This window comes from Astyanax mexicanus, chromosome 8 (genome assembly GCF_023375975.1).
Source record: "Astyanax mexicanus isolate ESR-SI-001 chromosome 8, AstMex3_surface, whole genome shotgun sequence".
Taxonomy (NCBI): domain Eukaryota; kingdom Metazoa; phylum Chordata; class Actinopteri; order Characiformes; family Acestrorhamphidae; genus Astyanax; species Astyanax mexicanus.
Genome location: NC_064415.1, coordinates 18813479 through 18841435, shown reverse-complemented (window position 1 = coordinate 18841435; position 27957 = coordinate 18813479). Strand labels below are relative to the sequence as shown.

The 27957-nt window shown below is 37.5% G+C and overlaps 1 protein-coding gene across 2 annotated transcripts; it reads right to left on the bottom strand.

Moving 5' to 3' along the window:
* Positions 1–9: 9 nt before the first annotated feature.
* On the bottom strand, positions 10–27957 carry si:dkey-33c9.6 (active breakpoint cluster region-related protein). 2 transcript variants are annotated; one of them, XM_007242007.4, is made up of 22 exons: positions 27712–27957; positions 27066–27175; positions 26681–26785; positions 22931–23158; positions 20098–20205; positions 19945–19999; positions 19791–19843; positions 19089–19226; positions 18849–18970; positions 15840–15996; positions 15084–15203; positions 14348–14423; positions 13563–13658; positions 13313–13387; positions 11055–11152; positions 10864–10956; positions 10600–10766; positions 6368–6507; positions 4898–5032; positions 2278–2383; positions 1733–1874; positions 10–1646 (listed from the first exon to the last, which is right to left on the bottom strand). In XM_007242007.4, the coding sequence occupies exons 1-22, from the start codon at positions 27761–27763 to the stop codon at positions 1560–1562; spliced, it is 2463 nt and encodes an 820-aa protein (XP_007242069.2). In that variant the 5' UTR covers positions 27764–27957; the 3' UTR covers positions 10–1559. The 2 variants fall into 2 exon arrangements, with proteins under 2 accessions (XP_007242069.2, XP_049338859.1); XM_049482902.1 differs by lacking the exons at positions 10–1646; positions 1733–1874; positions 2278–2383; positions 4898–5032 and adding an exon at positions 5039–5492.

The following is a 27957-nucleotide window of genomic DNA, read 5'->3' as shown; positions in this document are numbered from 1 at the left end:
TAAATGTACACATTTTATTTCATAAATAAAATAAATATACAGAGTACATGTTCCTATTTTACACCATTTCAATCAAATAAACAATTCTGTATTACTTTCCCCAACATTTAATTCATAGTCAATTCCATCTAACCAACCTTAAAGGAGGCCAAAGTCTGAGTACTAATACATGTCTATTCTATAAGACTATACACCCCCTTATATATACACTATATATACAGACATCTGTGGGCACCCCTTTTAATAAATGCATTGCTCATACTGATATGCAACAGCTGTACATGCACAGGGGCTAGCTTGTTCATAGAGTGTATCAATACTGTCATGCAAACATTTTTTATTTTTTCAATTTCACTTCATAGTAGGAGTTGCACAGACTAATTGTTCACTAGTCAACAAGTTGCCCAGACGTGGGCAGTTGTCAACTAATCAGAGGAGTAAAATGAAAAGCAGCAATTCACTTTTCTGAGCCAAGTGACACAATACTACAGTTACTCTACAATCCAGTGCTCAAAAAGTGAATATTTCTATTGAGATCTATGGAATGGAAGCTGTGAGGGCACTGAATGTGAGTAAAGTATATTTGTTGACTGAACAATGAAGATAATTAAATGAAATATAACAAGAACATCATGTGCAGTTACTTTGCAAATATATACATTTTTTGTTGCTGTTGTCAGTTAGTGTTTGGCTCTGAAACAACAGTTTCTTTTTGCTTCAGGATTTGCTGTATATTGCTGTGACTAATCGACTAGTCAACAACATTTTAAAATACCTTGTAAACTAGTAAACAATACTAGTCGTGCAACCCCTACTTTACAGCTCTGGAAAAAAAATAAGAGACTACCTAAAAATGATGAGTTTGTTTGATTTTTGATTTTACCAAATTGAAAACCTCTACAATAAAATTAAGAGGAAGATGGATGATCACAAGCCATCAAACCCAGCTGAACTGCTTGAATTTTTGCACCAGGAGTGGCATAAAATTATCCAAAATCAGTGTGTAAGACTGGTGGAGGAGGACGTGCCAAATTGCATGAAAACTGTGATTAAAAACAGGGTTAATCCACCAAATATTGATTTCTGAACTCTTAAAGCTTTATGAATATGAACTTGTTTTCTTTGCATTTCAGCCATTTCTTATTTTTGGTAAATAAATGCTCTAAATGACAACATTTTATTTGGAATTTGGGAGAAATGTTGTCTGTAGTTTATATAATAAAACAACAATGTTCACATCACTCAAACATATACCTATAAATAGCAAAATCAGGGAAACTGAAGTGGTCTCTTAATTTTTTCCAGAGCTGTATAGTGAACTGACCATAAAAATACCATCCAATATTGATTGCGCGAAATACTCAAATGTTTTTGTTTACTTTCTCCAGCCTTTTTGTACAGAGATTCTTGTGTAACAGTGACGATATGTGTATCTATGACTATGTGTAACTCCTGACTAGTCATTTTTGCACTCTATTAACATACAGAACCTTTTTATCCCACTGAATGAAATGACTTTCACAGACTCTAATAAAAAATATGCAGTCTTCTTTTAATTTTCATGTCTCTTCTTCTATATCAAGTGTTTTGGTAGTGAGAGCTTCTGGAAGATTCTGGTTCTGCAGGTAGAGGTTAATTACTTGGACCTGTTGAAAGACAGAGACACTGTACTGTTAAAAAAATAAGACATTGCCTAATTGTGTTTTTTAGAGAACAATAAAAGCTAACTGACCTGAACTTCAACCTCTTGAGAGATGTCGACTGGTGGTCCACAGTGATTGAGACTGGACACTGGGGGGCGCAGGAGACTGGGGCCAAATACTGTGGCCAGATTACTGAGAGACATTTTATTCTGTTCCTCTTTTTTGGCAACCCTGAAAGGGAGAGAAAGATGGACAGAGAGAGAAAGAGAGTAAGTCAGACAGACAGGCAGACAAAAGAGGAGAACAGTTCAGTCTTTGCCTTAAAATTCTGCTGCATGACTCAACCTGAAACCAGGTCACAGACGGAGCTAAAACTAAATCAGTTACATCCAGAGGTCACAGGATGTACGGTGCACCTTTATGTAACAATCTCAGAATTCTCAGAATTGACTGGAACTGCTGGCTCCTAACATAACTCTGAATCTCTGCCGTCCTTTTGGTCATAAAAATCACTATTAAAATGTTACTTTTAAAACTGATCTATAGATGAGCTGAGATGAGATAGTGAGACAGACAGTTAGATATATGAGAGCAGCAGAAATTAAAAAGTTATCATTCAGAGACAGGAAGTTACCGTTTGAGGTGGTGTAAGAGGAAGAGCAGAGTGTTGCGGTTCACATCAGGGAAAGATTGTAGCTCCGACAACATGATGCCTGCTCTGAGGTAAGGGTCAGACAGATCTGTGTGAGACAGTGTGAGACAGTGTGTTAGTTGCTGTGTCTACTCCTAAAAAAAGTTAAAAGAATTACAAAGGGTGCTTTGAGCAACGCAATATATGTTTTTTAGAAAGATTTAAAAGTTTTTATCCATTTCATTGTATGAATTAAATAAATATAGGGGCTTCATAACACAATCATGAGGTTGAAATCATGTATTTATGCTATATTATTCTTTTAATATTCATGACAGGGTTCATACACTTTTTAACAAATAGATTTCCATGATTCTTTCATGACTTCTTCATGGCTTTAAGGCAATCAAGGTCACACAATGTTTAATAATAAAATGTGTGTCAGATCCTGAGAGCTCTATTGTGTAGGGCTAAATTATTGAATTAACTCTGAGCTGATGTATTTGTTAGCTCAAAATAGATTTTCTGCATCGATAAACTGAAACACAAAGATTTGTAAACCAAATTTCCATGACTTTTCCAAAACTTTCTGGGTATTTTTATTTTTCCAAAACTTATCCAGGCCTGGAAATTGCTATTTTCAAATTCCATGTCTTTTCCATGTTTTTCATGACCATGCGAACCCTGTTATGAACAGCATTTGAATAAGCGAGTCATGAATATACCAATCTAGCTTTATAAATGGGATGTTCAATGTTTACTGATGTACAATGAATCCTCTATGTAGGTAGCCTTCAAAACATGTGTAACACAGTGTTCTTAATGAGATGACTGAATGGTTGAGCAATTAAGTGAGTAAATGACTGCATTTTAATACATGTACAACTCAATTTCAGTCACCACTGCCCACAAAATCAATCACGCAGAGTTTAATACTTGAAAGCAAATAAACAAGAAAAAAAAAAGAGAAATAGTTTGCATACTATTTTTGGCATCAGACTATTCAAATTTGCCAAGTTGTTCAGGTCACATTACTGTGGGCTGTGTTTCTAAAAACAACTACAACCAAAATAATGTCCATCCTGAAACTCACTGTTCTCCTTTCACAACTAACCTGCAGTTTCTGGGAAAAGACTATAGGCATCTCAAATTACATCACAGGCCCTAAATAGTGTGCTACAAAAACAATGGCAGCATGTTAAACAAACCAACAGGTGATTTTTGATTCCTTTAAATCAAACAGATGCTGCTATTTCACAACATACAAAGTGCACAAAGTACAGGATAAGGAGTGTTGTGAGACAGGGACTTCTACACAAAGCTTAACTGAGTTTGAACTGTTTTTTTTTATGGATCTTGGATACACAGCTTCACAAGTAATAAAAAACACATTAAAGTAAGTTTGTTTAACCCATAAGAGCCCAGACCCAATTCTGAACACTGGTGAAAAATTCTAAATTGAATCAGTTCAATTAATTGAGCATCTTATTAATGTTGTTTTATTGTAATAAAGAGAGCATGTGACTTGAAATATTTTAAGGTTAAAATCCTGATGTAACAAAGAACCAAACCAATTTCATAGCTTGTATTTTAACATTTTATTCTAGAACTCGGGTCAGAACTAGTATGGAATGTTTGACATGTTATTAAAGCATTTTAACTGTTATAAATTACAGTTGGACGATATGGCACAAATCTATATTACAATATGTTACTTAATTTTAGCTGATTTCAACACAATACTAATCAATTCTAATCAATATGAACAAAATAAAAGCCACCGACCTTGGTGTACGTAATCACGCAATGACAGAGCTGGGTGAGATGGTAAAATATTATACCACAATATTTAAGGACATTTTCATGCATAGCACAGGGATTCTTATTTAATTTTTGCTGCACAACATCCAGTTTAACAGGATTTTACACTCTCTGTAATGAAGTGTACAGTTGAGTCTGTGTTCTTTAAGTACTGATGATATCCTTGATTCACTTATTGTCAATACAATAAGAAAATGTATCACGATACAATAAAATATTGATATTTTGTCCAGCTACCAATGCTTGGAACTGATATGTAAAAGCAACAAATACACTTTTATTATCAACTAGTTTTATGTTCAGCACTTTTTTTTATAACCCAGCAGAGATAGACTTGTAAAAAGTCACATGATCACACATTTACACACTCTCCTGTGATGTTCTCAGGATGTTCAGTTTATGTCACTTAGGGATTTCATGAGTTACAGTGAAGGAAAAAGTGCTATAAGGAAATTTCCATATCTTCTAAAGTGTCTGTGACACATACTGTATGTCACCATGGACTCTTTTAGGTTAAAATTTCTGCTTGTTGGTAGTCATTTTGTTAATAAGATTATCAAATTCTATGTCTTCTATATAGAACCAATAAACACTGACACCAATTCTGATCCTGAAAATTTCCTTTGGACCTAAAACAGTCAATAATATCTTGAGCCCTTTTTGATTAGCTAATTGAGATTACTGTTATTACAACCTGCAGGTGGAAATTAAATCTACCTGGCTAATCTATCAGTTGTGGTTGAGTGGTTAAGGACCACTGTATTAGGGTGTTTTTGGTTGTGTGCCTTGGAGACAGACTAACCCAGTGCTTTGGAGAGACTCTGGAAATGGTCAGTTGGAATGAGAGTCTCAGGTAGTTCCCTCAGGTACAGCTTGAGTGTTCCAGACACTACATTCACGTCCACACTTCTCAGCTTACTCATAGCCTCCCAGTAATCTGCAGACAGACGGAAACGTGTGTAGAAGACGTGTAGAAAGTGTAGAAACAGTGAAGGGGAAGCAAAGTGGAAACCCAGTAGACATGCCTGTATTGTTAAATATGTTATTGGGCAACTCATACTAAATATGGGAAGAAATATTGGGACATCGGTTCATTGACTGTTTCCTCTGAAAATAGAAATAATATACCCAAATAATAAATTATTTAAATAAAATACATTTTATTAACTGTCTCTGCTATCAATAGAAGCATTTGTTAAGCATTGCTATGGGAATTTGATTTTATTCAGAGACAGATATGTTGTGTTCACTACCTACCTGAAGCCCAAAAGTACTAGATGGAGCACCATCATTTCAGAGAAGACAGCTTCACTTGTCTACAGCTCAATGCTGGGGGCTTTATTCCCCTCAAACACTAGCATTTGGCATGGTACTAATGCTGTAGATCCCAAAGAGTCCTATATTATAGAAAATACATCTCAAACAGGGACTAAATTAACTGTGTGCATTTGCACCGCTGGGTTAGCAAAATGTGTAGTTTAGAAAACCTAAACACTTTTAATATGAACAAATGATGTTATACTGGGCATTTACATTGTCCCTTTCAGACAACCCTTCCTATTACTTAGGCCCAATCCCATTTCACCCCTTGGCCACCCCTACCACTTACCCCTACCCCTTCTTTTCGAGTGTAACCCTTGCTCTTGGAACAGAGTTACAAGAGGAAGGGGTGAAATCTTCCCTCTAAGAGTTGGGACAACCCTTTAAGCACCCAATACATCATCAGGATCGCTAAAGTTCAGTAGCCTAGCTGCTGGATACTAGTTAACTTTAGGGCATTGTTTGTCTTCAGAAAGGGGGGTGATGGTTCTGAAATTAATTAGTATTGTCCATTCTTTAATTCCTCAATGATGGGAAGCTGAAATTAGCTTTGATTAGCTTTTGTTTTCCCGTTCCGCCTTAAATGCTGCAGCCCCTGCCACCTGTTGCACCACCTAAGGTGGAACAGGAAAGTGAGCTACTGAGACAAACTACTAGCATAGTAGACCATAAAACATTTAAACTACACATTAAACTCTGGTAATATAGTCCTAATCTTCACTTTTAACAAGAAAAAAAAATATTTACATTTGCGGGTTTCTTACCAGTGGTTCTCAAACCCTTCAGTTTGAAGTGTGCATTTAAAAAATCTCTGTATGAAGGTCTAACAACCCCTATTACTTCCCCCTACCCCTCCAGCCTAACCAGAATCGGGGTAAGTGATAGGGCCAAGGGGTGAAATGGGATTGAGTCTTACACTCCCACTGGAACACACACACATATACACACTCACTGGTGTCAAACGCGTGTTTGAGAGCCTGAATCGCAGAGCTGGCTCCTGAGATTCTGTAGATTCCCTCCTCCTCCATTCCTCTCCTCTCAACCTCCTCCACACAGGACCGCACTATATGAGGCACCAGCACACCCTCCTGACTGATACAGGCACATGCAGACATGCAAGCACACACACATACACACATACATACAAAAGAGAGAGTATGGATACAGTTATAAGACAAATTAAATGAACATCTGTTAAAGACCAGGTTTGTATTGATTACTATAATTACAGTGTGCTATAACGGTTATATAAGTCAAAATTATAGACAATTATAAACATTATAGGGCGCCGAGTGGTCCAGCAGTCTAAAAAAGCTGCCACTATGAGCAGTAGGTCGCAGGTTTGAACCCCCGCTTATGCAGCTTTGCCATCAAGCTGCCAGCGCTCAGAGGAAACAAAATTGGCTCTGCTCCCTCCGGGTGGGTAGGTGACGCTCTCTTCCCACCTCACTAAAGGGTGATGTCCGCAGCACAGGGCGTCTGTGAGCTGATGTATAGGAACCGAGTCGCTGCGCTATCCTCCAAACGCAATGGCTACTCGGAAATGCTACATCATCAGAAGCTCGAAAAGAGGCAGAGTCTGACTTCACATGTATCGGAGGAGACATATGCTAGGCTTCACCCTCCTGGTGTGTTGGGGCATCACTAGTGATAGGGGGAGTCCTAATGAGTGGGTTGGGTAATTGGCTGTGTTAAGTTGGGAGAACATGGGAAAGATTTGAAATAACAAAAAAAAAAAAATATTAACAATATTTAACTTGTCTATGCTGTTGTAATGTCCTGTACAGATCATACTGGGTAGCAATCACCTCCACCTATATGCTACTAATTAATTGCTGAATGAATTTCTGGGATGGCTTGTGGGACCAATCATTGGAAGTTATTAGTGGATGTAGGTAGTAAACTGCAGATCCCAGAGTGCATTCTGGTTACAACCTTGAGGCCGGATGTAGTGTTGTACTCTGAAAGTAAGCGGATAGTGTATTTTATAGAGCTGACTGTTCCGTTTGAAGACGAGGTAGATGGAGCTTATGAAAGGAAAAGGCTGAAGTATACAGACTTGGTGGCTGAGGTGAGAGAGCGTGGGTGGCAAGCGTATATTAGACCGGTAGAGGTAGGTACTAGAGGCTTTGTTGCGAAGTCTGCCACAAGACTGCTGTCTGAATTCGGAATTAGAGGTCGTGTGCTAAGGACTGTAGTGAAGGAGTTGTCAGATGTAGCTGAAAGATCTAGTCAGTGGTTGTGGTTCAGAAGGGCTGAGGCTGTGTGGGGAAGGGAGTGAGTTTGTGCTTCTACAGCAAGCTTGGAGGGGGGTGGGTCTGGGACGCCAGACTTCACTGTTGAGCCTTCTGGAGGTGTCGTGGGCCTAATTCAGCGAAACACTGACGAAGGAAGGTGCCTGCCTGATGACCCCTGAGAAGAGCTTGCACTGAAGTTTGTGTTAGAGTTTGGATGAAGGGGATTGGTGTGGTCCTGCTCTTGTAATAATTTGTCTCATGAGTTTTTGTAGACGTCTGAGTACTTGGCAGTTGAGGCACGGACCATGAACATAGTTCGCTATGCTTCTGGATTCTTGTCGAGCCAGTATCAGATGGTAGTGGTTGCTGTGTTCTGCTCACGCAACTTATAATGTGATTTATTGTGTGTGATTGTGCTTAGGTAAGTGTGTTGTTGCCATAGTTAAAGGAAGTGAGCTTAGATTAAGGAGGGATTCTGTGTGTTCATAGGTTATTTTTTGGTAGGTCTGTTACTTGGCAGTTGAGGCAATGGACCATGAACATAGTGTTAGGCTGTGCTTCTGGATTCTTGTCGAGCCAGTATCAGATTGTGGTGGTTTTGCAATTGTTGTTAGTTGAGTGAGTAGTAGATCCTGGCTGAGCCCTATGCATAACCCCAGCTGTTAGGTGCAGGATTTGTCAATTTCCTGTATTATATTACTTCAGTTCATGTCACAGCATCTTGATAGTGTTTTTGTTTTTTCGTTTCTAATTTGAATCCCATTTTTTCCCTAATTTACGAGGCCAATTACCCAACCCACTCATTAGGACTCCCCCTATCACCAGAAATGCCCCAACACCAGGAGGGTGAAGACTGACTCCGTTCCAATACATCAGCTCACAGACGACTTATGTTGAGCGATATCACCTTTTGAGAGCGCCATCTACCCACCCAGAGAGAGCAAGGCCAGTTGCACTCTCTCAGGGCTCTGGCAGCTGGCAAGCTAAATGAACGGGAGCATCTTAATAATGTTAAGTTACAAATCACACTATGTCTCTAAATGTATAGTGCAACAATTGCAAGCAAAGCAACCCTAAATCATGATACTCCCTCCACCATGCTTCACAGTCGAGATGAGATTTCAGTATTAGTCAGTAGTAGTTCTCTGCATTTGTGCTAAGAATCCTGTCTCAATAGTTTACAGAATATTTTCTCAGAAGCATTGTAACTCATCCAGGCCATCCTGTCTACAACTGGGTTTTTTCTTTACCTTTTTACCCACTCCAACTAAAAATAACAACAGTTATTAAAACAAAAATTGTCTCCATTTGTAGGCATTTGTCTAACCATGGATTGATGTACACTTAGGTTTTTAGCTATGCTTGTATAACTTATGACTTAAAGTTCACAATAACACATCTTTTGAGACCATCTGAAAGATATTTTTATCAGACATGAGTCAAATTAAGCCTTATTTCTCATAAGAACATGTTTGTTTGTAACCAATCTTTGTGTTCCTTTAATTAATGGACTAACATTTGTGAAAAGTGATTAACACAGAGTTTCAGAGTTTTGCACCGTGGATATTTTATGTGCTCAATAAATGCATGTGAGATTTTTTTGTCTATAATTTTGTGACTATTTTGTCTATAAAATTGTGACTTAATATAATTGTGAGCACATTTTATTAGTAATAGATTTCAAAATCCAGGTAATTCCAAAGGCTTCACTGACTTGTGAATGTGTATATTAGTATAAGCATAGCCACCAAGAGAATACTAACAGTCAGCAAATCACACAGGGAACTAACCCAGAATGTGACTCACTTACAGCAGGCATCATATGTACACTTTTGCTTTTTGCAGAACTTATCACAGTTTTAGTCTGTTGTAATATTCCATTCTTACATAAGTAGGGTCCTGTTTGGATAATAAAGCTGATGCTTCATGTCTAACTCCTCATTTACTTAAAAAATATAGACCAAAGGATGGTCCATTTACAAAATCGCACAATGTGAGAATACTTTTTGTATTGATTAGTTTCATTAGTAAGTGTTTATTAAGTGAAAGTTGATGTTAAAAATAATAATTGCGCAAACCACACAGATTACACAATAGCAGAAAGGCCTTAATTTATGTTTGAAAGGGGTTGGACACTGAAAGTAGTATTTGGCCCAAGGACTTTTACCATGTCTTATGGACGCTAAAGAACGCTGCATTTGAACGGGCTGTCCATTGTGGGTGGTAATGTTTTATATGACATACAGCTCTGGAAAAAAATAAGAGACCACTTAAAAATGATGAGTTTCTTTGATTTTACCAGATTGAAAACCTCTGAAATATAATTAAGAGGAAGATGGATGATCACAAGCCATCAAACCAAGCTGAACTGCTTGAAGTTTTGCACCGGGAGTGGCATAAAGTTATCCAAAAGCAGTGTGTAAGACTGGTGGAGGAGAACATGCCAAGTATGAAAACTGTGATTTAAAACCAGATTTATTATGATTTCTGAACTCTTAAAATTTTATGAATATGAACTTATTTTCTTTGCATTATTTGAGGTCTAAAAGATCTGCATTTTTTTCAGCCATTTCTCATTTGTCTGTAGTTTATAGAATAAAACAAAAATGTTAATTTTACTCAAACAAATACCTATAAATAGCTAAATCAGAGAAACTGATTCAGAAACTGAAGTGGTTTCTTATTTGTTTCCAGAGCTGTATAACTGGGTTACACGTGACACACAAATTTCTGACCAGTGTTGAAACACCTCACAGCTTGTACAGGTGAGGGTATTCTAAAGGCAGCCTATGATCTAACATTTCGTTATCCATTTACATACTGCTATCCCATGACTTTTGGCACAAGAGTGTTCTATCAAAACTTTTAATTTACATACAATAAATCTGCATGCTATTGTAAGATAATTCATTTAACTGAACAGTTTAGAAACGACTGAAATACTAACCTTGCTACATCTCCAATCAGAACACAGAACACTGGCTTCTGCTGGAGGGGAGTAAAGCTGGGTGGATCCAGAGGATGGGGATTGTATTTGATTGATATGGTCACCTCAATCAAGCCCAGATTCAAGGTCATTTTCTTCCACTTCTTTAACATATCAACAGGATCTAACTGACTCACGGACAGAACACAATCATCACGCTCTCAGTTATGTTTTACAATGTGTTTTCTCTCTGGAACATCTGCTCTAAAATAAGGAAGACCTCACCTTTAGTGTTGCTTTGCCCATAATATCCTCTTCTGACTGAGAGAGACACAGCAGCCGGAGATGACGAGCTCCATCCACCTTCAACACCAACTCCTACGAAACACACACAAAATTCAGGGTTAAAAAGATTAAAACAACAACTCAAAAGATCCATACTGCAAAGGAGCGTGCTTGTGTGTACAGGTCTTCACCTGGTCCCAATGTGGTGTCAGGCTGTAAGAGGAGAGGCAGGTTTTGGCCTTTCTGTCAAAAATCTCAAAGCCATCCACTTCAATACAAACATAGATACCTGACAGAACAGAGTAATAGAGAGGGAGAGAGAGGAGTAAGGAGTTAAAGGTCAAAAATAGATTTGAATAGATTAAAAAAGAACAAAAAGCATAGATAGATGAGACCCTTCTCTATGCTTACTATTTAACCAAACTAATACTGCACTTAACCCTTATGGATATTATCTTTTATTGAGCACAAACAGTGGACATCCACAGTGCAGGCTGCAAAAGTAAACAATCCTCTCTGGTAATTATTACATTTAAAGAGACAAGATTGTGGAAGAATGATGCTGTGTTAAAACAAAAATCTGGTCACTAACAAATCAGTTTTTCCTGATGAAGATTTACTAGTTTTATAGGACAGTGGTGGCTCAGGGGTTAGAGCACCTCACTAGTGTGTATTTGTGTGGACGGATGGCTAAATTCCATTCTGTGGCCAGCACAAGTATGGTGTATATGGTTGTCTTGTCTTATCTAGTGTGAACTATGATAAAGAACTTTGAGAAGCCTTGTAATAGAGATGCATAAAGCTGAAAAACGCTACCAAAGCCTTGCTTACAACTTTGGTGTACGTTAGGGTTGCCATACACGGTACGTGTATGCTTTGCGAACCGTCACAGTATGGGGGTCACAGTTCAGTTTGTGTAAACGCACGCAGAATACACATATTGGTACAGCCTATAGGAGACTCTCTCTCTGGCGCGCCATCTCTCTTGTGCATGTGCCCTTTCTCTCTCTTACTCTCTCTCTTTCTCTCTCTCTCCCTTTCTCGCGCGTGCTCTCTGGCCCTCTATGTTTAAGAAAAAAAAGGATAAAGCCTCTCATGATGACAGTAGGAGAGAACCCTGGTTTTAGGCATTTAATGAAAGAGCTCGAGACCCGTTACAACATTCCATCCCAAAAAAAAAACAAAACATGATTATAATAAAGTTCCATTGTTATTATGAAGTTAATAATGGAGAGGTATACAGAAAACCCTCTTTAGCCTCTTTATTTTCTCCACCAAACGTACCGAAAACTGTGAATTTTCTGTGCCGTTACACCCCTAGTGTACGTCCATGAATTTGCAAACTGGAACTGTTAAGGCTCACTTAAATTTTCTATACTTGTTGAGGGGTTAAGAGGGGCAGAGTGCATCTAGAGTGTTAAAAAAATACAAAGTGCCCTACTTGCCCTACAAAGTTCCCTTTTTGCAGGGAAAGCAGTGCCTGATAAGGTGTCCATCCTTGAAACACATTATGATCATGCGTTTTAAGTCCCCCCTCTATGGATGCCCCAATGCCCTTGAAATAAAAGTGCCTTTAATGCTATTAATACAGCATCCCCAAAATGGCCCATTTCTGTAGGGACAAATGTGGAAGGATGTGGTCCTCTACAGGGTTCATCTACAGGTTGGAAACATGATTAAGTGCACAGTGTCCCTCTAATAAAGAAGTGCCAACCCGTGAGTAAAATGTGTTGCTGCGCTGTAAAAGGTGATGCCACACGTGTCAAAATGAAGAGTTGCTCTGTCAGTGCAGAACATACATATATGGTGTAGCGCCTTATAGATGCTTTTGCATTAGAGGAAACTGTATGTGATTTAAAAAGACAAAGTAAGCTGTTGTCAGTGATCAATGCCAGTTGTTACATGTGCATCTTCAAGTACGTTTTCAGTTTTAAATAGTCTGAGCTGTAACTCTGCTGCAGTGTTTTTTGTAGTAGAAAAGATGAAATCTTTACTAATGATGTAATGTTATGAGTAATCTTTATAAAAGACAAAAAGTATTTCATCATATATGGCACAACACAGCTTTCTGCAGGCTGATTGGCCCCATTTTTTTGTCTTTTTAAGTGCTTCACCCCTGCCACTGACTCATGCAGTGATTCTGAGGCTGTATTGCACAAGCAAAACCACCATATATTGTTCAGACAGCACATATGACTCCATAATCAGCTTTTTTTGAGAAACAGAATGTATTTATGAGCTGAATCAAGCCAAAAATCTTTCTTTACTTCAAATAGTTGAGTAATATGTGAGATATTTCCAGTTTTCCCACACAACAGATTAATTTATTCATTTGGGCTTAAACAAGCAACATGATTATGGTGTAGATATCAGTGAAAACATGTAGACAATGTAGAGAGCATAGGGTGTGTACCTAAGTGTGATTGTCACTATGTGAGATGTGACTTACTCGCAGGCTGCTGTAGACCACAGGCCGAATGAACAACCACACACAGGCTCCCACACATGCTGTTCCCCACATTGTCTGTAGGTGAGAGAGAAAATAAGAGACAAAGACTGTGATAGAGAGACAGAGACAGAGCACTGGTGACAGGGAAACCTCAGTAGAAAGATGCAAAATGTGAAAAAGCACTAACGTGAGACCTTATGTATGTGTGTGTGGGTGTTTGAGTGTAAGTGCGTGACACACAGATACAGACCAGGCTGAAGGCAGCAGAGCGGTGGCTGTTGAGTCATTCTCAATTTTACACAAGAGTTGGCCAGAGAGAGTAAGTCTGGGGGCACTGTCTCTAGACCTGAGATGCATAAATAAACACACATGCCTGAGTAAATGTTTGGATCGACAACTATTTGTTAATGAATTTAATAAATTATCTTTTTTATAAAAATTATCTATATATCAAATATAAGAATACATTGAAATGCCAAATTTCAGGTGGCAGAATTAACTACAGTGTTCATGACAACTTAAGAACACATTTTTGTCTTCAACAAACTGAATTATCATTTTATAAAAGCTGCATTGTTTGTTTACTTCTGCTGTCTTTATTTTATAGAAAAAAATAACTGAAGTATCTGAAACATATTTATATATAACAAATTAGCAAATTTAGAACTAAAGAAGGTCAATTGCACTTTTATATCCAAATATTTGTGAATACCCCTTTCAGTTGAATGCTTTCAGATAGTTTAAGTTCTACCCATTGTTGACACAAATGTGCAAATGCACACATAGTTTCTAGTTCCTGTCAAGAAGTATTGCCGGTAGAATAAGACTCTCTGAAGCAGATAAATAGAGCCTATGGCCCCATGATTAAGCTTGGCCAAGCTTGGTCCAGAGGGGTATAAATCCCCCATCATTGAGGTGTGAATCAATGGATCTGTGTTGGGTTTTCCTTTACATTTGGGTTAATAAGTCTAGTTGGAATTAAATTAATATGAAAAGTAATTGAGGTAATGACATTAAGCTGGGTGAAGCACTCACCCTCTGCTTTGAGTTTGTTGATTGCCTCTCTCCACTCTTCAAGCTCATATAGAGACGGTAAGTGAATTGTGTGACTCTGCAGAGAGAGAGAGAGAGAGAGAAAGAGAGAGACTCTGTGTCTGTACTGTACCAAAGGGAATATGCTGAATGCTGGGTTATAAGATTTTTTTGTTCTGTGTGAGACTGTCCATGAGTGTGTGTCTATGTGTGTGTGTGTACAAGGTCAGAGGGTGTCTATGTGCATATATACAGTTATACAATTTTTGCTATTTGCAGTTTTTGCATTTTGCTATTTATATGTATATGTTTGAGTAAAATGAACATTGTTTTATATTCTATAAACTACAGACAACATTTCTACCAAATTCCAAATCAAAATATTGTCATTTAGAGCATTTATTTGCAGAAAATGAGAAATAACTGAAATATGAAAAAGATGCAGAGCTTTCAGACTTTAAAATAATACAAAGAGAACAAGTTCATATTCATTCAATTTTAAGAGTTTAGAAATCAATATTTGGCATGTTCTCCTCCACCAGTCTTACACACTGCTTTTGGATAACTTTATGCCTTTACTCCTGGTGCAAAAATTCAAGCAGTTCAGCTGGGTTTGATGGCTTGTGATCATCCATCTTCCTCTTAATTATATTTCAGAGGTTTTCCATTTGGTAAAAATCAAGCATCAAGGTAAAATCTCTTATTTGTTTACAGAGCTGTATATATATATGTGGCTCACCTTGCTGTTGGTGCTTTGCAGTTCTAAGATGAAAGAAGGGCTGTGTGTCAGAAGCCAAAGTTCACAGGCTTCTAACTTTCTTCTACAGCGATCAGCAGCACGAGAAAGAGACCCTTTACTCTGTAACACACACACATACAAACACACACACAATTATACATCATGTTATTTAATTTAATTAACACTATATGATGTGGACAAGGATAATGAGACACCTGCTCATTTATTGTTTCTTCTGAAATCATGCGTAATAAAGTTTCTCCTGCTTTTGTTGGAGCAACTGAGGTAACTTCTAGATTTTGCAACCGTAGCATAAGAATCTGAATTCATTATGTGATAGTAGTTTTATTAGTGAGGTCTGGATGTTGGATAATCACTACCTGACCTCGTCCACAACACTCTTCATTCCATATAACACAGTTTCACTGCTGCACAGCTCAAAGCTGTATGTGAGGCTTTAAATCTCTATATTCTATCATAACATTTATTCTTTACAAGGACTAGATAAGTTCTGTGTTAGGAATGGGCGTAACTTACAGTGGCTAAATTCATTCATTAGATGAGTTTCACAAACATTTAGGGTGGATGAAATATTTGAACACACACACCCACACACACACACACATATATTTTTTTTCACACATTGCTCTCATTGCTCAAAATCATTTAATACCTTCACCCTCACACCACATACACTTTCACACATGCCGTACATGCACACACCCACAGAACAAAACGCAATTGTACAAATCATACCAGATACTCTTGAAAGTCACGCCTACAGTGGAACATCTTCGCTCTCATGTTGCTGATTTTGAGCTGAAGCTCCGCTGATGTTTCCTGTTCTACTGCCCAGTGCATCTTTATCCCTGCTAGTGGCATATACCAACAAAACCTGTAGTGTACTGGCTTCCTGACACACACAATCACACACATACAAACACACACATGAGCACACAAAGAGGGCTAGTCAGATGTTCAAATGTCTTTGCTGTAAACAATATGTAGTAAACATACACACACCGAGCACTTTGTTAGGAGCATCATATTAACATAATGTGTTACTAACATATCACAGAAACAGTGTGGATTGTAATCATTCCATACTGCATTTGGAGAAGCCACCATAACAGTGACTCTGCGCACTCAGAACAGCTATGGGATGTCCCTGAAGGAGAGATTCACAGCATGAAAGTGCTTCTGAAAGACCTGTAAGAATTGTGTGATGCAATCATTTCAACATGGACATCTTAAAAATTAAGGTACCACTTTAAAATTAGACTACCTTTATGAAGGGGTTAAAAATGGTTTACAATTAGTTTATTTATCTATTTATTATTTATTTATTTATGGTTACTAATTAGTTTGTAAATGCCCTAAAATCATTAATAATCAGTAATAACACATACATAGAAAGGGCAACAATATAGATGTCTGTGGGTTCACTATTTGGGAAACAACAGGTCAATGTTGCCCTTTCTACGTATGTGTTATAACTGATTATTAATGATTTATAAGGCGTTTACAACCTAATTAGTAACCATTAATAAACTAATTGTAAACCATTTATAAACCCTTCATAAAGGTAGTCTTATTTAAAGTGGTACCGTCTTATTTTAAAGTAGTACCAAAACTGAATATATTGGTCCCACTTTAAAATAAGGCTCCATTATAAAGGTTTTATAAATAGTTTACAAAGGAGTTTATTAATGGTTATAAATTCAAGTGTAAATACGTTTAAAACATGAATAAGCACATACAACACATAAATAGAAAGAACAACAGTGACAAAGACTTTTAACATATCTAATGAAATAAAATAGAATGTCAGTTTAGTCATTTAATATGTTATTAAAGTTATTAACAGGAATAATAATACGAATGTGGAAACGAATGTGGAATCACTATTTGGTAGACAACAGGCCACTATTGCCCTTTCTGTTCATGACTTGTAACTGCTTATTATGGTTTATAACCTGATTAATAATCCTTAATAAACTTTTTTGGAAGCTAGTTATAAACCCTTTATAAAGAAGCCTTATTTTTAAAGTGGTACCAATATATTAAACAAATGTTTCCAACATTTTATTCTTCATTTGTGGAAGACACACTAAATAATGTGTCCCTCTTCTAACAGCATTCACATTAAATAAGCAAAATCAAAAGAAGGCATGCTCTGTTTTATCTACTATTATGCTAACTTCCTAATTATGTGAATTTAAGGGAAATATAAGACTAAACAATCCAGACATAAGCAACTGCTGCATAATTATTTTGAGATGCTGTGAACACCCTGCCCCTGACTTAACAGCACAGCTAATGGAAAAAAGAAACTCTAACTGGTGTAACAGCTCCACGCAAGCAACCAAAAGTATTCATCTAGTTTAAGAAGACTTTTGCTTTGCAACATATCATGCTGGATATATATTAGCCCAATACTAAAATAGACTAAATTAGCTTTCAAGCCAAAGCCTCAGCTTTAACCTCAGCTTTCTGTTCCTAGCTTTTAAAAGTGTCAGAATTAGAACTTCACAACTTCTTCTGCTTTTCTAGTCCATCCTCACCAAGGTTTGACCTGTTGTGCATTCTCAGATGCTTTTCTGCTCACCACAATTATATAGAGAGATTATAATTAGTACTGCATGCTTTCTGCACTCAGGCCACTTTCTGCAAACCTCTCTCACCAATGAGCAGCTTCTATCTGACCACCTGTTGCTCACTGGAAACTTTTCATTTACTGCATTTTTCTGAGTAAATCTAAGCTATGTAAACTCCTGCTGTGCTCAAAATGATGCTAATGTGCTAATATCTGATTGTCCCTCGTTCTGATGGTTGATGTAAATGTTAACTGAAACTGCTGATCCACATGAATGAGTAAGTGTATAATTAATTAAAAAATAGTCCAAAGTGATCTTCAGAATTAGGAGTTTAACAAAATATTGATACAGTGATTTACCATATAGTTTTCATTTGCGATACGTTAATGATACATGCTGGTAAATATCAATGTTTGATATTTTTGCATGAATATATTTTTGTTTTCATTTTTTTTTTCTAGAAGCTTATTAAACAAAGTATGTAAACATTTTAACATCAGCAGAACTGTTCTAACTTATGGCAGTTTATGACTTCGGAATAAAGCCACACTGGAAAATTGCAATCAGTATGTGTGTTAAAGAGACATGAGCAAGCAAAGCTATGCACTTTACTGTACATTGTTTCATATGAGTTGTGTGAAATTGACACAAGTAAATCTATAATTGCTTATTTAAGAGCATTTTTCCAGTTCAGTAACACAGGTGCCATGAAAAATTGTAGAAAAATGTCTTGCGATATATACAGTATTGCAGAATCGTGTCTGTTTTGTGATATTATTGTGGGCAATGTATTGTGATAATATTGTATAGGGAGATGCCTTGTAATTCATACCCATATTTTGTCCATTGAACATGGAAGAGAGGTAAAACCTGAGTAACCTTTATCAAAAACGCTGTGTCTTTCATTTATTAAAATGATTATTTATTAATCATTATATAGACAAAATGTTAATAGACATATTAATAGAGACGCATGTTCCTAACAAATTGCTCAGTGAGTGTATATCTGTGAGCTTGTTGGTAGATACTATGGATTAAGGAAGCACAATACACAATAACAATAACATATGTCAGAAAGCTCATGTTATTGCTATTACATATCATTATTAAGGGTTTCTCAAAAACTAAATCTAAAAATAATAGTATAATAAGTCAGCTTTTAAATTACCCCACAGTCCCGCCCTTCAGTTTGACACACAGCAGTAGATCTGTGTACAGAAACAGGTGCCTGAGGTTGCGTCCGCCCTCATAGACATCCACCACAAACCCGTCACGCACCAGCTGCCTCCTCTGTAAAACACCACACAGAACAGAGAGGCAGGTATAGTATGCAGATTAGCTGGATCTTACCTTGAAGCCCATTTCATCACACAGACCCTCAAAACTTGTGTCAGGGTGAATGGGCTACCTCTCCTCTGCTGAGAGTGACTGCAGTCTTGTGTTGCGAGTCCTCATTGACCCCAGACAGGAAGCTGCTGGACAGACGGAGAGCTTCCTGTAGCAGTGTACTGTCGTGGTGATCATCTGGCGTGTGTTTCAGAAGATCCTGTAGAGAGGATCAGATGTAAGAACTACAAAAATGAAAATGGAAGACTACAAACACTTAGATGTAATGTGTATACACTGGCATGCCAAAAGTAATGGGGTAGCAGATATTAGTGGGTGGAGGGTGGCATGGGAACGGCCACATCTGTAAATCTGAACACTGGCTAGCGTGTTCATGGTAAGGCAACGTGAATTATGTGAGTTCGAGAGGAGCCTGAATGTGACATTCCACTTCAAAAGTTATTCATAGGGATATGTGTTCACTAGGAATACATATAAAAGGCACTACCACCCGCAGTGGACAGTGCAGTATGTGGTAATGATCGTGACTGACAGTATCTGACAAGGATTGTCCATGTAAACAGAAATCACATTCAGTGCAGGAATGTCCCACTAGGTTTTCATTGCAGTTTCAATGCAGTTTTCATTACCTCACAAAGGATGAGGCAAAAGACATGGGACACGATACGACACAATGTTCCTGTCTCATGACTTCTGACATGCCAGTGCAATATAGAATCAAACAATGAAATATCAAATAAATATTAACATGCAAATGTCTTACATGCAGCACTAAAGTGGTCTTAGTCACTCTGTCCAGAGGTTTGTAGAGGAGAGCTGTGACATGAAAAAAGAACTGTATTAACTGCATCAGAAATGTATTAAAAGTCGCTCTCATCCTGAACAGGGGGTAGAAAAACGACAAAGTCTTGTTTTACCTTCGAATGTGTATTTAGTCCTGGAGCTGTCTGGCCCTTTGGTGGACATCATGCTCTAAAAAGTGAATGAGACAATTCATGCATTCCCCTATAACGCTGGTAATCTATGGTATTTTCAGTGATTTTTTTGTGTGTGTTGTGCAGTGTACACACCTCAGCAAGGATTCGGAATCGTGGGTTTGACAGGGTACATCTCCTCACAATCTGGACCGCACTTTCATAATTGTCTATGAACCCTCTGTAAAATCCTAACTGGCTCACCTGTGATAAGAAAGTGGAGCGTCACATTACCACCCAGAAGATAAATAATGACAGTTACTCAAGCCTAGGAAGGTATTTCAAAATTATATCGTTACAATACGTTATGATAACAGAAAGTAGAAAGGACTCTCTGGAGCAGATAAACATGAACCTACTGGCACCATGGCTAATGCGAGGCACAGCCTAGAGAAGTAGGGGTCATATGTTACACCCTGCGCAAGGCGCACCACAATGCTTGTTGCCATCTTACACCCCACCAACAGTCTTTGCCTTGCACCTGCATTGCGTTGTATAAATGGTGCCATAATTGTGTAATTAAATTTCTGGTATAATAGCAATCTTGGCAATGGTAAACACAGGTGCACCACTGACTAATTTAATCTCTGACAACAGTCAACTGTCAGGCGTCCATACCTATCTTGGCAACACAAGTGCACAACACACACTCAGTGTGTGTACACACCCACCCATTACACACACACAAGTACACGCAGAAGTGCAAAAACCTGAGTGAGAATTCGTCCCTATACTTTTGTCCATATAGTGTATATACGTCTACTTAGCAAACAGACAAATATACGCATTCCCCCAAATACATTTAGGAGGGTTAGGGCATAAACACTATAAGAGCGTACTGACTGGTACTGTCCTACCGTGACAATAGCAGGCTAGCTGTGCTAGCTACAAGTTTATCTAACAAACAAGCTGAAAAGGAGAACCAGCAAACCTACATAAACCAGACCACTATATGCCTAAATATAATCTCAGCAACAGATAGAAATAAAAATCAAACACATTCTAATCACTTCATGGTTCCCACAACTGCATTGTGCCGTTGAAGGTAAGTTTCCAGCCACAGTGGTTCAGTGGTGACCACAACTATCATACATTCAATCTCTCCATAAAAGTTCTCAGCTTTGTGCTGCACATTTTGGTTGCTAGCAATGCTAAGCTAAGTCACTCAATGTTGCTTCCTCAGACAAAAAAATGCTACTAACATGTCAGAAGTGCAGCTGTACTGCACTGGATGACACATTTTAGACCAGAAAAGCTAAGGTTAGCTTAGCAAGCAGGCTACAGACCCAACAGCATAGAAGAGGCTTAATTTCAGCTTTCCCTTTCCTTCAAAAATTAGTCTAAACTACTACTAAATTCCTCAGATTTTAATCAATATCACATAATATTTGTGTATGTTTGGTTGTCATCACAAGGGAAGCTAATGCTATCCAGCTCCTCTCCTGCACAGTTTCACATTTAGCAATTGTTGTGATAGTTTTATTGAATTATTTCAATTTAAAACCGGTGTGCATTGCTTTTACTTGACAAAAAAAATACTTTTTTAAATTGTACTTTGTTTCATTTTTAATTTGATTCATATTTATTTTAAAATGTCACAAGACGAGTGCCCAGTTTCCCAAAAGCATCTTAACATTAAGAACATCTTAAAAAGGAGAGAGAGTACTCAGTGTGATGCTCGCTCAAACATCTACGAATCATCTTTGTGCTAAAAAGCTTTTGGGATGTTTTAGTAAGTAATATAATACAGGAAAATGATAAATCCTACATGAAAAATAGAATATATAGAGTAACTGCTTAAACATACTCAGAATCAATAATTACCCAGATAACATGACCAGGTGGGCCTGAATGGGGTAAATTCAACTTGGATCCAGAACGTTTTGTTCATGCCCACCATGGCCAGTGATGGGTCCAGGGGGTTAAACATGGGAAGCAACAAGTGCTGGGCAGTATACTGGTTCATACATTATACAGGAGGGGAATTTAGAACCAGTATTTTCCTCATACCTCCATACCGCTAGAGGCGCTGCAAAACGCTGTGTAGAAGCACACAATGTAAAACAGCACCGCCAAAGAAGCACACAGCTCACTAGATAACGCTAGCCAGTTAGCATAACAAGCTAACATACTGCAGTGACTGGAGTAAAAGGAATGGAGTCGCACAATCGATCCACAGCTCAGAGAAAAGTTCCTCTCGTCCCCCAGAAGAGCTCAGAACCTGTCCTGAGTGTGGAGTTATTTATTTATCACAAGAGATAAAACTCCCTAAAACTCTGGATACAAGGAAGTAACTATAGCCCTTTTAATTATAGTAATACTGTAGCTTGAAGGATAATATTAATGCACACTGAACTGACTTTATTTGTTAACTGGAGAGAGAAGGGAATTGTGGCTGATTTTAATACTGTAACTCCACTAATGGCTTCAGAAAAACATTGTAAATTGATATTAAACTTGTGTCTGGCTTGTGCATTAGAACATTTTAAAAAAAAATTAACATTTAATTTAAACATTGAGTATTTTGGGTCCATTTATAATGTTTATGGAACTATTTACAAAGAAAGCTGTTTTGAAGTTGTTGGCGTATCTCTTTTTAAGGTCTATTGTTTACATTTTTCAGCTGCTAATAAGGTCTGATTTTTTCATATATTGTGTAAGTTTGTGGGACAAAGTGAAGAACATTAAAATTAGTCACAAACCTATATAAAAGCCCAGTCATGCAAAATAAATAAATAAGATAAAATAAAAATACTGTGATATATCGTGAAGCCGATGATATACATTTTCCATGATATACATTTTCCACTTTCTACTCATATAAGTCTTAAGTAGTGTGTTGGCTGAGAAACTAGTTATGCAAATGTTCATATTGTACACTAAAATCTGCAAATCTGCACAATGACTGAATATGAAAACACAAACTCACAAACTTCAGAAAGAGATCTCCCACGGACACCTGAAAGTCTGTGTTCTGCTGCATCTGGACGGAAACATCTTGATCCAAGTCCACAGCCTGTAATTTGGCTTTGAGGCTGCTGTGAAACTCTCTGTGGAGATCTCTGAGTTCTGGCAGCTGGTAAAACACTGTCTGGACCTGCTCGATAGACAACACCGGCTGAGATGTACCTGCTGATGCCCTCAAAGCTTTCATAGGCTGAAGAGAGAGTGAGACAGAGAGAGAGAAAGAATTAATTATAAATGAAAGGAGTATCCTAGATAATATGCCAATGAGTAGCCTGTGTGGGTAGCACAACTGGGACCTAGAAGTTTTGTCCATGGGTTCCATGTTGGTCCCACATGTGAAAGTTAATGATGTGCCCCATTAGGGTCAGTATGGGGCCAGGTGGGGTTAAACATGGGCCCCATTAAGGTTGTACACACTGCACATGGGGCCTAGATGGGACCCAATGGAATTAAGGTGGGGTGTAATGATGGGGCACATTTGGACATGAATCTTTATACTACGATATATATTATATTTATATTGTTATATTGTATGTTTTCATTTTAGGAAAACTGTCATAGCATAAAAAACACACTATGGTATTGGTAAAATCTGAGTAAAAGGAAAGTTTATTTTTTATGCAGTGCAGAACAGTGGGATCTAAGGAGATCCTACAACACTGCTATCTAGCAGTCAGGGTTTAAAGGTCTCATTCCATCGTTTTTTCATTCATTTTAAAATGTCTAGCTGTGTTTTTTAGAATGAATGAATGCCATGTGAGACATTTTTTGTGATGTTGTGAAATGTTATTAATACCGCGGTGCAAGTGCAAGTTGAGACTGCCCGTTGTGACAGCACTCACCCAGAGGCACGCAGCTGTGATTCGGTGCTTGAGCAGTTTCACTACGTCGAAGCCCCAGAGTCCTCGCTCTATCATAAAATCTGATGTAAATGGCACCTGCTTTGACCGGTGTTCTGTCGAGTTGTGGTACCTTGTCAAACTGTGCTTCCCTACTGTATTTTTAAGGTCTTGGTAAAACGCAGAATTAATCGGAGATCCGTTTTAAACCTATAGTTACTTACACAAGATAGCTAACGCTAACTAGCTCTGTAAACGAAAGCTGTAAGCTCCTCCTTAGCTATAGCTCCTTCTGCTGTACCCTGGGTTCAGCGCTGCCTGTGGGCGGTCCTGAGCCGAGGTGGACGAGGCCATGTTGTTGTCAACACCCTAACATCTCTCTCAGATCAACTCATATTTCTAAGGATTTTCTTTTACTAGCTACTGCAGACACAGAGGCTGAGAAACAGTTTCATATGCAGAATGCATATACAACTCAGAGAGACCTATAGCATTTTTACAAAGAACAAAAAAAAGGATTTTAGTGGAATTAGACCTTTAAACTAAATAATCCACTAACACAAGTCTTAACAAGCAAACTAGGCATTCAAAAAATGATACAGTATAGCAAAACCAAATACTGAAGTACTCCAATATTTATATACTCTGATATTTCTACCTTTAGTACAAACTTAGAGTCTATGCACACCTAGAACTTAGCTAGCCCATGTTACACCCATGTGAGCCCCACTTCACAATGTTGGTTGGACTACAAGTCAGGGAGGAAATACAAATTTGGTGAAGGGCAAGTTTCAGTAAGGTGTTAAGAAGGCAGCTGTAAAACATGCATCTCGAGTTTAAATAAGAGCATCAGTGCATACTTAAATGTCTCACCATGCTGACAGATAGATAAAAAAGCCAGTCAAGATAAAAGGAAGTGTGAAGTGTGGCGTCTGTTTCTCACAAGTGAGAATTTTTCTTAAAAAAGTGCTAGTATCACTAAACATACATACAGAGGAATTTCCAACCAGCTATTTCACAGCAGCGTCTCTCTCTCTCTCTCTCTCTCTCTCTCTCTCTCTCTCTCTGTCTCTCTCTCTCTCTCTGGCATTGAAAATAATGAGTGAATCAAAGCCATATTAGGAGACTGTCACTCACATCTCACGTTACGCCTTACTGCATGAACTGAAAGGGAAGTAATACTTCACTTTTTGCTCAGGGATTGTAAGAAGCAGAAGTTTGATCACAGGCACATGTGAAAGGGGAAGAAGGCTGTCTTCAATTAGAATAAATAAATGTGTAGGGGAATTATGAAGTATGAACTCAATGGAAAGCACGGCAAAACATCTAAGTATCTAAATAAACAGACCTCTGCCACACACATTCTTATTTACGTGAGTTATTTCAAACAGACTGGCACTTTAACTCAGTGTCATTTTGTGGTTGACATTAGGGGTGTTACAAAGCATTAATGGAAAGTAAGTGCAAGGCCAAAAATAATGTGACAAAGTGCATCGTTAAAATGAGACACAAGTGCATAGTGCAGCATGGACATCATATTTTTCTGATCTCTGATGCAAATAGATTGTAAGAATGTTCATGTCTGTAAACAACCAGCTCCAATCAACAGCCAGATAGCACATTACTCCCTGCTCTAAAATATTAAAATGCTGTTCAAAATATCATTAGAATACTAAATCATAAAACCAATACTGTGCATCCAATCATGAATCCAATCACAGGCTGTGTGTGATGTTACACGCCTAGATAATATATAGCTGTCGTTTAGGTTAAAAAGGATATACACACACTAAATCAATATCAACATGGAAATTAAATACATTTATCAATACATAAGTTGTGAGGTGTTATCTTGTGAGTAAGGTTGAACATTAGCCAGCATGCTCATGGCAAGGAAGAATTCACAGGGCATGTGTGTATGAAGAATACATCATAGAAGGCATTATCACCAACAGTGGACAGCATAGTGGATGGTAATGATTGTTGCCAGTGGCCACTGGCTAGAATTGGCCATGCGAATCGGCTTGCGACTCTGGCAGAAATCACATCCACATTTACACATTTAATGCATGAGGCCCCACAAAAAATATACATATATATAAAATACCAGACAAAAGTTTGGACACACTGCTATTCATTTAATGTTTTTTTTACTTTATTTTTTATAAATTTTCTACATTGTAGATTAATAGTAAAGACTAATAAAAACCATAAAGGAATGCATATGCAATTATTAAGTAAACAGAAAAACTGTAAAAAAAAAAAAATATATATATATATATATATATATATATATATATGTTTTATACTCTAGATTCTTTAAAGTAGCTATTTTAGCTTTGATGCCAACTTTGCCCGCTCTTGGCATTATTTTATTCAGTCAGCTTCATGAGGTGCCTTAAAGGAGTTCTAGATGTGCTGAGCACTTGTTAACTGCTTTTCTTTCTTTCTTTCACTCTGCGCTCTGTACTCCAATTCGTCCAAAAACACCTGGATTGGGTTTTTATATCAGGTCTTTGTGAAGGCCAAACACTTTTTTTGTTAACTACCTAATTCCATGTGTTCCTACATAGTTTTTGGGTCTTTCAGATTAATATACAATGTAGTAAATAATACAAATAAAGAACAAGTATGAATGAGAATGTGTGTCCAAATTTTGACTGCTATATATATGTATATACTGTTGTTATCAGACAAGGGTCTTGTTTCTTCATTTGAACTTTGTTGACTTTTGATATATATATTATATATATGACATAATGATACATGATAGATAATTTGTATCTGAGTTTATTTTACATTAAAATAATTCTGTGTTCCAATAATATACTCGTAAGCTTGGTGTCTTGTTGGAGTCTGTTTGTGTGTGTTACCGTAAGCAGTGTTTCCAGCTCAGACAGGTAGGTCTCTTCACTTATTAAGATTTCTCTGAGCACCAGCAGCCTCTTCAACAGCATGTCCTCTGTGCTTCTGTAGGTCTGGAAAAAACACAAAAGCAATTCATCATTGAGAACATCACTCACTCAGTACAGTAACTTAGTACTCCAGATATTTCTTAGTCTAAACACACAGTCACAGCCAATAGTTAATTACTGTTAATACACTATTACTAACTTACGAACATCAACTTTATTATTATCTGTCAATAATCTCCCTCATAAATCTCATAAAAATAATAAGCTATATCAGTTCAGAACAGGCAAGTTATTACTATAGTTTTGGACTATATAGTTAATGAAGATAATTGTGATGCATCACCGGCGTGTCTGGAAGCCGTGGGACATCAGAGTTGGGAATCCAGTCTGATTCCTTACTGAACACGTCTGGGAACATGTCTGAACCAACAACGTCCTCAACCTCTTCTTCCTCTGTTAAATACAATAAAATAGATATATATTTTTTTTAATATAGCAGAAACACCCTAATTTAAACACTGTAAAAAGCAGTTTATCTGTTCAGTCTAAAAAATAACAAACAATTTAAGTGGGTTTATTTAACTCAAATAAAATGATTGAATAAATATATAATTAAAATAATTTCAATAATTTGAGCTGAGTAAACACAATTGCGTTGTAACTACAACCAGTATTATTTTCACTTTTCTCATTTTACAGGATTGTGTGTGTCTAAATGATCTTTAGGGACAGAATTTGGTAACATTTTACAAAATGGGTATATTAATTAACTGTATTTACAACAGTAATAATCACTATTATTACTGTGATTAATAATGCTAGTGTTATCTTTAATAATAAATCAATAATTAAGACATTCTGCTGTAAGTTATATTCATTAATGTATTCTTACTTTAAAGTGTTACACTCAATACTCATCTGTAGTATCAGCAGGCTGATATAAAGATTTGGTAAATGTGAATATTTAAAAGCTATAAATTGTCACATACCTGGCAGCCCCTGATGAGTGAGGTACTGCAGAGCCTCTGAGTACAGCTCCATGTCCAGCAGCTCCTCAGCTCAGTGCTCTCAGATCTACAGAGATGTTGCTCTCAGCTCTGACTCTGTTCTGATCTTGTTCACTTCAACACTTCTAATGACGATAAACTGCCTGTTCTCCACCCGCGTTCCACCAAGCACGAGCTGCTGCTCTGTGACTGCTGTTCTACAGCCGAGGCGGAGCCTCTCACAACAAC